Source organism: Apus apus, chromosome 3 (genome assembly GCF_020740795.1).
Source record: "Apus apus isolate bApuApu2 chromosome 3, bApuApu2.pri.cur, whole genome shotgun sequence".
Taxonomy (NCBI): Eukaryota; Metazoa; Chordata; class Aves; order Apodiformes; family Apodidae; genus Apus; species Apus apus.
In genome coordinates this window covers 103320643-103333974 of record NC_067284.1, presented here as the reverse complement: position 1 = coordinate 103333974, position 13332 = coordinate 103320643, and the positions used below count along the sequence as shown (strand labels likewise).

Here is a 13332-nt window from a genome sequence, read left to right as displayed (position 1 = left end):
CGCTGTACCGGGGGGGGTGTGCGATGGAGTGTCGCGGTGTGTGTAGGTGCGTGACGGGGTGTCACTTCGTGCTGGGGGTGTCACCGTGCCGGACTGTGCGAGAGGGTTACCACTGCGTCCGGGAGGTGTGCGGCGGGGGTGTCAGCCCATACCGGCGGGGTGTGATGGGGTGTCACTGGGTGGGTGGGTGGGTGCGCGAGGGGGTGTCAGCGCGTACCGAGAGCGCGGGCTGCGTGCGGGGCTGCCCGCTGCCCCGGGCCCGCCGTGCCGGGGGTGCGGCGGGGGCCGGGCCCGGCGCCTGCGCGGAGGCGGCGGCGGGAGCGGGCGGAAGTGGCGGCGGGCGCGGGGCAGGGCCGGGCCGGGCCGGGCGGGTAGTGCCGGTGCCGCCCCCGTCCCCTCCGTCCCCTCCGCCATGGCGGACCCCGGGCGGCCGCAGCGGAAGCTGTCCCGGGTCGGGGAGAGCCTCTACTGCGTCCTGGGCCTGCAGAAGGGCAGCTCCCCCGAGGAGATCAAGAAGGCCTATCGGTACGGCAGGACCGGCTGGAGGCGGGGAGGGACCGGGCCGGGGCGGCGGGGGGGCCGGCCGGGGCGGCGAGACCGGGGGAGCCGGGCCGGGGTGATTGAGACGGGGGGTCCCGTCGGCGGGTTCCCCCCGTGTATGACGCTCTCCCGGTCCCGGTGTGCTGGGCCCGTCCGGGGGTGAGGCTGTGGCACCCGTCCTGGGGTCGGGGTGCTGCAGACCTGGGGGGGCCGTCCTGCTCCAGCCCCAGGGTCCCGGTGTGTGGGGGCCCTCCCCAGTGCTATCCTGTCCACTGTGCCCGCAGGAAACTGGCTCTCAAGTACCACCCGGACAAGAATCCCGATGACCCGGCGGCTGCCGAGCGGTTCAAGGAGATCAACAGCGCCCACGCCACGCTGAGCGACCCAGACAAACGCCACCTCTACGACCAGTACGGCTCGCTCGGCCTCTACGTGGCTGAGCAGTTTGGCAACGATGCCGTCAAGCACTACTTCCTCATGTCCAAGTGGTGGTTCCAGGTGAGCCCAGCCCATCCTTCCCACCCGGGCTGCTGGGTGGGCAGGAGGGTGGCACAGCTGGGGCTGCCAAGGGGGTCTCGCAGGGTCTCTCACATCTCTCCCCCTGCAGGCCCTGGCTCTGTGCTGCGGTGCTCTCACCTGCTGCTGCTGCTGCTGTTGCTGCTTCTTCTGTTGCGGGACATGCTGCCCGCCGAAGGAGGATGAGCCCTACAAGTATGTCGACCCCAAGGACCTGGAGGCGCAGATGTCTGCAGAGGAGAGTGGTGAGTTGCGCTCTTTGCATCCCTCCAGCCCCAGCAGCTGAGACCACCTGGCCTTCTGTGGGGCTCTGGAGAGCCTCCCCCCATCTCATCTTCTGTGGGGGGCTGGAGCCCCAGCTTGAGGCTCGGGTCAGATTTAGCTGTGTCTCCTACTTAACAGCTGGTCCCTGCAGTTCCTGACTGGACAGGGGCTGGTGATGATGGTGGAGGGAACCTCCACACAGGCTCTAGGGATGCCTTCTCCTTCTTCACTTTTCCCTGGGCTCCCCAAAACTCCTGCAAGCGTCTGTGGCCAGCCTGTGTGAAGAGAGCAGTGTGCTCCAGGCTGGCTTTGTTCCCTAGGCACTGGCCCCAGTCTCTGGGGACTGACACAGGGTCACTTTTGGTTTCCGTGGGGCACCCATGGCTGTGCACTGGCTAGACATTTGGGAGCCTTGGTCTGGGGGAGCCTTTGTAGGGGTGTTGGGACCTCCCAGACCCCTGCTCACTGGCACCACAGGACAAGGCTGATCTGCTGATCCACAGCTCTTCTTTTCCAGATCCACAGATTCCTGTTGTGGCGCAGCCCCCACCTGCTGGCACGGAGCCCTTGCAGGCTGCCAGCACTGGGACCAATGCCTGAAGCTGGCCTCAGCCCCACCAGCTCCCCCAGGACTCCGGGCAAGGATCCTCCTTTGGGACTGTCACTTTCTGGGACCCCGGTCACGCCACCTGGGGTGGCTCTTCAGCCTCAGGGTGGCTAGAATCTCAGGTTAATTTGGCCAGCATCAATGCAGAGGCTCTCCTGCCCCTGTGTGAGCTCCAGGGTCATGCCCCTGGCTCCAAGCACTGGTGGTGGAGGCAGCTGGAGCCATCCCCAGTGCCTCACCTGCCACTGTGGCAGGCACTGGCAGCTGGCCCCAGCACCTGCCAGCGGGGACCTCACCGTGCCAGGCTCTGCAACTCCCGAGAGGCAGCCGAGTGTCTCTGAGACCATTATCACTGTAACCTCTGGGCTGGGCTGAGCCCCCTCCCTGCCCTCATGGGGGCCCTCCTGATGGGTGCTGGGTGCCAAATGCTGCTTGTGGGGTTGGGATGTGCCCCCTTCCCCATTGCTGTGCCACGGCCCCGGGGGGCTGGCCGTGCCCCACGCTGCTGGGAGGCTCCCTGCAGGGCTGGGCCCAGAACAGGCACTTTCCTTGGGTTTGTACAGGTTTTATGGGCACCATTAAAGGATGTCAGGAGGGGAGCACGTTTCTGCCTAGGCTTTGTCTCCTCAAGGCCTGCCTGAACATGGGGCTGGGGGGCTCTGCCCTGTGCTGAGGGAGCTGTGGCTATGGGTTCCACGGGGGTGGTGAGCTTTGGCCCTTCCCTCCCACTGCCCAGGGCACCAGCCTCTGTCTGCAGCTGCGTGGGCTCTGTCTCACCCCCTAAATATAGCCAGGGTGCCAGGGCCAGTGGGAAAGGGCTGTTCTGGCACTGCCCCTCCTGGGCACGCTTCCACGCTCCTGTTTTTGGGGCTGGCGCTGGACAGGCTCCATGAGGCCTGGGTGACCCCACTCTACCACCCAGCCCTGGCAGCTCTGCCCTCCCCAGGCCCTTTGGACCCTGCAGAGCCTGCCGCAGCCTCCAGGGTCGGACCAGATGGGATCTCTCATACTTCCCAGGCAGGAGGTGGCAGGGGAGCCCTACAGAGCACCCAGGAGCCACCCCGGGGGAGGGGAACTCTACCCAGCCAAGCGCTTGGGGCTGGGATGGGATGGGACAGGCACATCAGGAGGCCAGGCTGGGGGTCAGCCCCTGCTGTCCTGAGGCTGCTCGGGCTGCCTGTCTCAGGGGTCAGTCGGTCCCGGGGGTCAGTCAGTCCCGGTGTCAGCCGGTTCTGGTGGGTTCAGCTGGTTCTGGGGGTCAGACAGTGCTGGTATCAGCCGGTTTCGGGTCTGCTGGTCCCGGGGGTCAGTGGATCCTGGGGGTCACCTGGTCCCGTTGGGGTCAGCCGGTGCCGGGGTCAGCGGTCCCAGTGGGGTCAGCGAGTCCCGGGGCGCGGGGCCGGGCACGGTGGGGCCCCGCCGTGACTCAGTGTCACCCGACGCCGCCGACAGCTGCGGTGGCCCCGGCGGGGCGGGGGCGGCTAAAATTAGCGCCGCGCTCAGCGGGGCCGGGGCTGAGCGGGCACTGGGCGGCCGGGACTGAGCCGGAGCGGGGCCGTGCTGGGCAGAGCCGAGCCGTGCCGAACCGGGCCGGGCCGGGACCGCGGCGATGAACTTCGCGGTGGGGCTGAAGCCGCTGCTGGCGGAGGCGCGGAACATGGAGAGCCTGGAGAAGCAGCTCATCTGCCCCATCTGCTTGGAGATGTTCACCAAGCCCGTGGTCATCCTGCCCTGCCAGCACAACCTCTGCCGCAAGTGTGCCAACGACGTCTTCCAGGTGCGCCCGAAGGGGCTGCCGCCGCCGGGGGGTCTGGGTGCGACCCCGCCGCGAGCCGCTGGGACCCCGGGGGGGCTCCCGGCCCGGCGGTGTCTGCCCAGTCGCGGCGGGGGGCGGGGTCGTGTCTGGGTCCGTGCCCGTGTCTCTACCCCTATCCGGAGCCGTGTCCAGGCCCGTGGCTGTGTCCGTGATCCTGTCCGTGGCCGCGCTCGTTGCTGTGTCCCTCTTCCTGCCCTTGCTCGCGTCCGTGCCCGCGCGGGAGATGCGGGGCACACAGCCGCGAGGAGGCCGAGCCCCGCGGGGCAGAGCCTGGGAGGGGGCTGCGGGGGGGCTGGGGGCTGGCATGACCCGCCCTCTGCCGCAGGCCTCCAACCCGCTGTGGCAGTCGCGGGGCTCCAGCGCGGTGCCGTCGGGCGGTCGGTTCCGGTGCCCGTCGTGCCGCCACGAGGTGGTGCTGGACCGGCACGGCGTGTACGGGCTGCAGCGGAACCTGCTGGTGGAGAACATTATCGACATCTACAAACAGGAGTCGGCCAGGTGCGGGGACACCGGGGGCCACCAGGGACCCCGCGGGGGAGCGGGGCAAGGGAGCCCCGGGGGGATGCGGGGGCAGGGCTGGGGCGGGAGCTAGGGGGGTGACAGGAGCCACGTGGGGCCGGGGGTGTCCCTGGGACCGGGGAGGATCCCTGTGCTCTGCAACGTCCCTAGGGCCAGGGGTATCCTTGGGGTCGGGCATGTCCCTGGGGCTGGGGGTGTCCCTGGTGCCAGAGCCCACCAGTGGGCCGCGGTGCCCGCCCCCCACCTGCAGGCCCCTGCACGCCAAGGCTGAGCAGCACCTTATGTGTGAGGAGCACGAGGACGAGCGGATCAACATCTACTGCCTGCGCTGCGAGGCACCCACCTGCTCCCTCTGCAAGGTCTTTGGGGCCCACAAGGACTGCGAGGTTGCGCCGCTCCCTGCTGTCTACCAGCGCCAGAAGGTGGGTGGCCCTAGAGGGAAGAAGAGGGGGTCTGGGGGCTTCCCACCCAGCTGGCCCTCACTCACGCCTGTTTCATCCCTTCCCAGAGCGAGCTCAGTGATGGCATCGCCATGCTGGTGGCGGGGAACGACCGCATCCAGGCCATCATCACCCAGATGGAGGAGATCTGCCACACCATCGAGGTGGGGCAGGGGGTGTCCCAGGGTACCATGCACAGTCCCAGGGCCAGGTGCCCATGGTGGGGCCACGCAGCGGGGCTGGGAGTGTCCCAGGGTGCCACACACAGCCCTGGGGCCACATCCTCGTGGTAGGGACACAGCAGGGCAGGGGTGTCCCTGACCCCTGGGTTCCTGCAGGAGAATGGCCGGCGGCAGAAGCAGCAGCTGGGGCTGCGTTTTGACGCACTGTGCAGCATCCTGGAGGAGAGGAAGAAGGAGCTGCTGCAGAGCATCGCACAGGAGCAGGAGGCCAAAGTGCAGCTTGTGAGAGGCCTCATCCGGCAGTACGGAGACCACCTGGAGGCCTCCTCCAAGCTGGTGGAGTCGGCCATCCAGGCCATGGAAGAGCCCCAGATGGCTGTGTACCTGCAGGTCTGTTTGGGGTGCAGGGGTCAGGGCCCTCCAGGGAGTCTGGGTTTCCCCAGGGGTGTGTGGTGGGGCCACAGGCTCCTCTGGAGGCTGGGGCTGCCCCACAGGGCTTGGGGGTAGGGGGATGGTTCATCTAAAGGATCTGGGGCTGCCCGTTAGGCGTGCAGGGGTAGGGCTGTGGTGGGGGATGTCTGGCTCATGGGATCCCAGGTCCCATTGCTCCAGGGACACACTGACCACACTCCCTGCTTCCCTCCACAGCACTCCAAGGAGCTCCTGAAAAAGTGAGTGGGAGTAAGGGGGAGAGGGTTGGGGTGTAGGTAGCAGCGTCGGGGTGGGGGGCAGAGGGCTGGGGTGTGGGGGTAGTGGCAGGGTGGGAAGAAGAGGGATGGGGGTGTAGGGGGAAGTAGGTGCAGGATGCCCACAACTCCCAGGCTCTGCCTTCCCACAGGATCACAGACATGTCCAAGGTGTCCATGAGCAGCCGCCCAGAGCCAGGCTACGAGAATATGGACCACTTCTCTGTCAACGTGGACTATGTGGCCGAGATGCTGAGGACCATCGAGTTCCAGACAGGTGCTGGCGCAGGGACAAGTGCTGCCATGCCCTGGGGCAGGAGCATGGGACAGGCAGAGTCCCTCACCACCTCATGCCCTGCATGGGGACACATCTCCCTGTGCACAGGAATGGTGATGTGTGGCCTCGCTGCCCCTGCCAAGGGACCCTGTGGGGGTCAGAGTTGCCCTTTGTCCCCTCTGGCTTGTGGGCTACTGCATTCTGTCCCCCTGGAAGGATGTCCCCAGGCTGCCCTGACTGACCTGTCATCATCTCCACAGAGCCACTGGGTGATGACGAGGCAGATGGACCTGGGGACAGCAGCGAGGCAGTGGGGGATGAGGACCAGCTGGACAGCCTGGAGGTGCCTGAAGCTGTGGAAGGTGAGTGCCCACCGTGCCATGCTGTGCCATGTCATGCTGTGCCATGCCGTGCTGTGCCGTGGCCAGTGCTATGTCTGTGTGGCTGCTCTGTTGCCTGTGTCCTGCAGCCCTCCAGGGTGTCCCTGGCTGCAGCATGTCACTTGTTTCCTTCTGCAGACTTGGGGCCGAGGCAGAAGCCAGCGAGCTCCCCACATGGTGAGACCCTGTCCAGAATGGGAGGGCGGGGGGTGGGTGCGGGAACAGGGCCAGGCGACGGAGCACTGTGGGGCAGCAGAGGAAGCTCCTGGGGCCAGTGGAGGTGGGGATGTGGGGGTGTGTGACACCTCGGGTCTCCCTGCCTGCAGGGGGCTGGGCAGGGGTCCTGGGGTCCCCGTCGCACGCTGCTGAAGCCACTTTCCCACACAGGTCAGCACTGAGCCGGCACTGTGGGGCAGCAGCGGAACCTGCCGGCTCATCCCTGTCCCTGTCCCCACCCCTGTCCCCACCCCTGTCCCTGGGCAGTGACCCCAGCGCTGCCCGGTGGCCGGCGTGGCTCTGCTCCAACATTAAACCCTGTGTGAGGACGTGGGCTCTGGAGTGCTCCGTGGGCCTTGGTGGGCGTGGGAGCAGGATGGAAGCTCAGAGCTCAGGCCCAGCCTGCGGGGCTCAGCCCCTCGGCCCCCCCTGGGCCTGACGCCCCGGCGGCAGCAGCGTCCCCCGGGCACGGCGAGCAAACAACGCTGGGATGAGCTGGCTGAGTACACAGCGCCGGGGCAGTGCCGGGCCGGACGCGTGCCCCCCGTCTCGGCCGGGCCCCCCGGGAGCGCGGCCGAACCGGTGACTGCGTCACCCGCCTCGTCCCTGCGCCACCGCCGTGTCACAGCTGATGCAGCTGATGATGCACATGGCGGGGGCTCCTTGCGAGGCTGGGGCGGCCCCCGCGCCATGGGGGTGAATGCAGCTGCCACCTCCCTGCCCCCCTGCCTGTCTGGGACCCCACACCCCGGCAGACCCGGGCACACTGCAGCAGGCTGGAGCCCACTGGGCTGGCCGGGATCTGGGGTGCCAGGTCCCTGAGGACCAGCCCGTGGGAAGCAAAACACCGGCATGTGGCAGGTCCCAGTGAACCTGGGAAGAGGAGAGCAGCTGGGCCTCGGGTGGGTGTCTGGGAGGCCAGGGGTGCCCTGGCAGCACAGGAGACCCCTGGGCTCTGCCAGCAGGACCCTCCTGCTGCTGCCAGCCAGTTCCCAGCCCAGTTGGGGTCCCTGGGAGAGAACAGGCTGGGACATTCTGGCAGGGGACAAAGTGAGGGCAGGAGCCAGGCTTGCACAACCAGGGGAGGGGACGTCCCTTGGGGAGCGGGAGCCCGACCTTCCTAGGGCACTGGGACAGCGGAAGAGAGGGTGGCACAAGCTGGGACAGAGGAAATTTCCATTGGACACCAGAAAAAAATCCTTCCAAGAGCACAGGAACCTTTGAAATAGAGCTGGGGTGTCCAGAGTTGCTCCAGTCACCCTAATGTGGACTGTGCTTGGGAGAAGAGGGACCAATGCTGGAGCTGAGCCCACCACAGGACATGTCCCCATTCATCCCCCACAGGACACAGCCCTGCATGTCTGTTCTGCAGGTCTTGGTCTGGCACAGCTCTCTCTTCCTGGCCCATGCTGATCTACCTCCCACCATGAACGAGGGCTTCAGCTTCCAGAGCTGTTTGTCTGGGGCAGGACATTGCCTTTTTCCCTGGAAGGTCCCCTCTGGCCCCATCCTCCAGCTTAGCTCAATCTCATGGGTGGCAGCAGTTCTCTTCAGCAGTGACTGGTCCTGTAGATTTGGTGTCGCCTGCAAACTGGAGCGAGGGACCCTGGCACAGTTTTCTGCAGCACTCACTGACCCTGCAGCCCAGCCTGGCTGCTGCTGGTCACTGACCTTCACATGCTCCAGAAGGGATTCTGTGGTCCCTGGGGACTGAGGTGAGACTGAGTGCAGCCCCTGGGTGGTGAGGTGTCTCAGGAGAGCTCAAGCTTAGTTCTCCTCTATTTCAGGTAGTTTTCTTCCTTGAGGCCCATCTCCACTTGTTTGTCACCCAACTCAACCCTCCCAAGCCTGTCTCTTGGGCAGCTCGCAACCACCTGGGGTGGGGTGGACCTTGTCCTTGCACATCCCAGTCCTGGCTGGTCTCTGGCCCCCTGACACCCTCCCCACAAGGTTTTAAAATTCCTCCTTTGTTGTTTGATCCCCAACATGTGTTTGTGCCCTCCTCCTCATGCTGGATCTCCACCATGAGTTCCCAGCCTCTCCAGACCAAGCTCCCCCTCCGCACATACATGTCTCTGGTCCTAGCAGGCACTGGCCCAGTAACCCCTGTGTGTGCCCAGAGTTACTACTCAGCTCTGGGTCCCACTGAGGGCTGAACCTGCTGAGAGATGTGAAGGGCAAGAGCAACAAAAGCCTGGGATGATACTGAGCTAGAAAGACAGCCTCCCCATGGAGGTGGCCACCAGCACCCCAGGCTGTGGAGGATGAGCACAGGCAGCTTGGGAGTCCTCCCCAAGGCACGGGGAGGTGGTACCCCAGACTGGGAGCTCTCTTCACAGAAACATGGAATCACAGAATTGTCAGAGTTGGAAGGGACCTCTAGAGATCATCTAGTCCAACTCCTCTGCTAAAGCAGGATCCCCTAGAGCACATTCCTCAGGACTGCATCCAGGCAGGTCTTGAATATCTCCAGAGAAGGAGACTCCACAGCCTCCTGGGCAGTCTGTCCCAGTGCTCTGTCACCCTCACTGTAAAGAAGTTTTTCCTCATATTTAAATGCAACTTCCCATGTTCCAGCTTGTGTCCATTGCCCCTTGTCCTGTCACTGGGAACTACTGAAGAGTCTGGCTCCATCCTTCTTGCACCCAACCTTTAGATACTTATAGTCATTAATAAGGTCTCCCCTCAGCCTTCTCTCCAGGCTCAAGAGACCCAGCTCTCTCAGCCTTTCCTTGTAAGAGAGATGCTCCAATCTCCCCTTGTGGCCTCTGGAGTCCAGGGAAGAGCCCAGCGATGCTGAGGGGACTGGAGCATCTGCTGTGGGAGGCACTGGGACTGCTGGGGTGGAGCACAGAAGGCCCAGGGGGCCCAATCCCTGTGTTTACATGGGAAGGAAAATGAAGCCAGACTCTTCACTTTGGTGCCTAGTGAGAGGAGCAGAGACAATGAGCTCAAACTGGACCTCAGGAGATGCCACTGACATTTTTTTGCAAAGTTGAGTTTGTTTTTTCTCTCAAAAAAACCCTTTTTTATGGGGAGGCTGATCAAACAGATTGCCCAGGCCAGGCTTCCCAGAGAGATCATGGCCCCTCCAGCTGTGAGGATCCCCAGGACACACCAAGTGGAAAAGGCCTCTGGAGCTCCCCCATTCCCACCTCAGGCAGCATCAGCTAGAAGGGATTGTCCAGGTCTGTGTCCAGTTCAGTTTTGATACCTTTGAGGAGGGAAATGCTCTGGGAAACCTGTTTCTGTATGGTCTTTCTTGTCAGTACAGTCTTCCCATTCCAGGTTTCTCACATCCATATGGACTTCTCTCTTCCAAAGCCCAATAGACACAGCTTTGAGCAGCTGGCTCTGCCTCCCCCTGCCCTGACCAGGGGTTGGCACAGAAGATCTCCTGAAGCCACTTACAGCACCAGCCATCTTGGGATCATGCTGGAACTTGGCCTCAAAGGCTCCTTGTTCTTCTCAGCTCCTGCATTGCTGCCTCCTGCCAGGCCCCACTTACTGGTCATCACCATGGGCTCGACATGAGGTCCAGAGCCTGCTCCCCTGCCTGCCCTGGGCATGTTGATCTCCTCTGCCTCCTCCTCCCCCCAAGGCCCTCCAGAAACCTCTGTCACTGCTCCATTGTGTTACCCTTTGAGCAGCTGTCAGGGAGGTTGTCATCCCGACACAGAAGAGTTTGGGTGGGAAGGGAACTTTAGAGGCCATTGAGTCCAACCCCTGCAGTGAGCAGGGACATCTTAAACAGAGCAGGTGGAAGGTCTCTGTGAGGACCAGGGCCACCCCCAAGGAGGCTGAAATCCCCCCGAGCTGGCTCTAGAAGGCTTCACTTTCATCCTCCTCTTGATGGGGGGGGGGGGGTCTGAAACACACCCCACCACACTGTCCCCCTCCCTGCCCTCTACTCCGATCCTGCACTCAGCAGCACCGTGTCCCCACAGAGGAGCCCCCACACCCCACAGTGCCCCTCCTGAAGGGCCTGTATCCACCCCCCCAGAGCCGTCCCACCCTGTTGTGATGCTCTGACAGCAGCTCCGGGGGGATTGGCCTCTGCTGAGCTCTAGTTCTCCCTTCCCTCACATCCCCACTGCCTACAGATGGGTGCAGCACCCTCCTGCCCCACTCCTGGTTGGACCTGCTTGTGCTTCCTGCTCTGTGCCCTTCCCGTCGTGCTCAGGGAGCTTCTTCCCCTCATGGAGCCCACGGCACGACCCCCCACTCTGGGACACTAACAGCCCCGTCCTCAGGCCCGATGTGCTCAGGGCTGCACACCCAGCCACTTGTGCACGGTCCAGCTCTGCTCAGCCCGGCCCTGGTGAGTCTGTTCCCTGTTCCTGGTGACCCCCGGCAGCCCTTCGGCCCCGCACTCGCTCACTCCTGGGGTTTCCACCACGTTTTATTACAAAATCGGTGCGGGCCGTCCCGGGGCCGTGCCGGGGCCAGAACTGTGCCCACTTGCCGCAACGCCGAGGATGAGGCGGGTGCAGCAAGAGCAGCCTGTTCCCCGTTCTGGTCCCGGTGCCGGGATCGTGGCCCGCGGCGCGGAGGCTGAGGCGGCGGCCGGACCCGGCGCAGCCCCGGGGGCCCGGAGGGGCCGGGGCTCAGCGTCCCACGGCGTCGAGGATGAGGCGGTTGCTGTCGGCGCGGGCGCGCTGGCTCTGGGAGCGGGCGAGCAGCAGGAGATGCCTCAGGAGGTGGAAGGTGAGGTCGATGGAGAGCGGCGGCTCCTCCCGCCGCGCTCGCCACGGCGCCGGGGGCGGCGGCTCCAGCGGAGGCCAGAGCGGGGGGTCCCGCGTCCCGGCTCCACTCCCTGCCCCGGTGGCGGCCGCCGGGACGGAGCCGTCGGAAGGCGCGGGGCGAGGGGCGGCGGGCGGCGGGCGGGCGAGCAGCAGCAGGAGGGTGAGCAGCGCCCGCCGCATCCTCGGCTTCGTCCGCACCTGCGGGGCCAGGGGCTCAGCGCCACCGGGAGAGACCGGGGGACCCGAGGGGATCGCGGACCCGGGGGCGCGGGCACTAGCGCCCACCGTGGGACCCCATTCCCGACCACCCGCACCGTCCCGTACGAGCTGCGCCTTCCCCGGTCCCCTTCCCCGGCGCCTGCCCGGTGCGCCGTCCCCCGTACCCGCGCACCGTCCCGTACCCGGTGCGCCGTCCCCTGTTAGCTGCCGGTGCCGCTTGCGGTGGAGCGGAGCGCTATCGGTCCCGCGGGAGCTGAGCCGGAGGCGCGGCCGGTGCTTATATAGGTCCGGGAGCTCGGGATGACGTCAGCGCCGGGCACGCACCGACCGGCGGGGGGGCGGGGGGGGGGGGGCTCACCGAGACGGCGGCGAAAGCGGGGTACCGGCTCACTCCCGGAGTGAGCTCCGGGATGGCGGGACGGGGCGGAAGGGCCGTGGGGCGGTGGGGCAGGCTCTGCTCCTGCCAGCGTCGGGGGGGCACGATCCCCGTCCCGTTCCGGTGCCCACCGGAGGGGCACGGGGGGGGCGGTGCTGGTAGGGTCCCCGGGTGCCGCCGCCTGGTCTTTCGGGTGCCCCGACACCCCCTGTCGCCCCGCGCCCCCCTCCCGCCCCCTCGCCCCTTTCCCCGGTCACAGGGCGCGAGCCCGCTGACGCTGTCCGCGGTGCTGAAGAGCCGGGACACCGGGACACCGGGACACCGGGACACCGGGACATGGGGACATGGGGACATGGGGACACGGGGACGACAGGGGGACAACCGGGACCTGATGACACCAGGACACGGGGGGGTGGCTGCTCCCGCGGTGTTCCGAGCCCTGTGCTCCGGTGAGCTGTACCGGGCCGGTGGAGCAGGCTGACCCGCGGCTTCTCCGTCTGAGCCCCTCCGGGTCCAGCGGTCGCTTCGACCAGCAACGGGGACCAGCGCGGGGGACACCCGGGCACCGGCAGCCAGCAGCACAGGACTACCACGGTGGGGGCACACACGACCTGGTTGTCCCGGAGGCACCGTGCCCCGGGCAGAGCCGGTGGTGCCGAGGTCAAACCGCCCCGTGTGCCGGGGCCGGGGGCCGCAGACAGCCCCGAGAGGCAGCGAGGCACCGGCGGCCAAATTCCGTGACTCATAGAGTGAAGGCACCGGAGCCGGCAGCGCCGTGCTGCATGCGGGATGTGCCAGCCCGGGGCACAGCCCGCCGCTGCCAAACGCTGAGGGAGCCGCTGCTGTGCCGCATGGCCGCTCGCAGACCCCCGCAGCACCGTTTCCCAGCCTGCAGAGCCCCCCAGTACCATTTCCCTGCCCGCAGCCCGCAGACCCCGCCAGCACTGTTTATCAGCCTGGCAGCCCCACCTCCCTACCTGTGGGCGGAGGGGAATGAAGCTGCACCGGACGCTGGTGCAGGTGCCAGGACGGGCCCAGAGAGGGAACATTCCTCAGTGCCAGCGTTGGGGACAGCAGGGGTAAGAAGCGTGGCTGTCCCCTCACCCAGCAGGTCCCTTGCTGAGCTGCATGGTGTGGAACAACTGTGCCCGCAGCCAGGCAGCACACGGGGCTGAGGACCTGTGATGTGAATGTGGAGTGAAGGCTGGCACCCAGCACTGGTTCCCCACAGCTCCAGGACACAGCCCCAAGCAGGGGCTGGGATCAGCCCCCTGAGAGCTGGCAGACCCCGTGTAGTGGGGCTGGCTGCTCCCTGGGACAAGTGCCTGGTTCGTGCCACACTGGCAGCTCACTCACTGCCGACACACCAGGGCCCTCCTGCATCCCAGACAGAGCTTCAAGCTCCTGCCTTCCACAACCTCCCACTGGCAGTGCTCAACCCCAGGTTGGAGGGGCCTGGACTGAGCCCCACAATGCCCACAGTGCCTGAGGTCCCCCCAGACAATGGTGCTAGACATGCAGAGACCCAGTTCCAGCCCTCACCCCTCCT

The 13332-nt window shown here is 65.9% G+C and overlaps 2 protein-coding genes across 2 annotated transcripts; both read left to right on the top strand.

Moving 5' to 3' along the window:
• Positions 1-350: 350 nt before the first annotated feature.
• Positions 351-2526, top strand: DNAJC5G (DnaJ heat shock protein family (Hsp40) member C5 gamma). The gene is made up of 4 exons (XM_051614127.1): positions 351-525; positions 825-1038; positions 1148-1301; positions 1838-2526. Exons 1-4 carry the CDS (start codon positions 413-415, stop codon positions 1918-1920), a joined length of 564 nt encoding a protein of 187 aa, XP_051470087.1. The 5' UTR covers positions 351-412; the 3' UTR covers positions 1921-2526.
• A 903-nt stretch (positions 2527-3429) lies between these two features.
• On the top strand, positions 3430-6772 carry TRIM54 (tripartite motif containing 54). The gene is made up of 10 exons (XM_051614132.1): positions 3430-3704; positions 4069-4241; positions 4513-4684; positions 4771-4866; positions 5041-5274; positions 5533-5555; positions 5723-5847; positions 6108-6209; positions 6366-6404; positions 6615-6772. Exons 1-10 carry the CDS (start codon positions 3537-3539, stop codon positions 6623-6625), a joined length of 1143 nt encoding a protein of 380 aa, XP_051470092.1. The 5' UTR covers positions 3430-3536; the 3' UTR covers positions 6626-6772.
• Positions 6773-13332: the final 6560 nt, after the last annotated feature.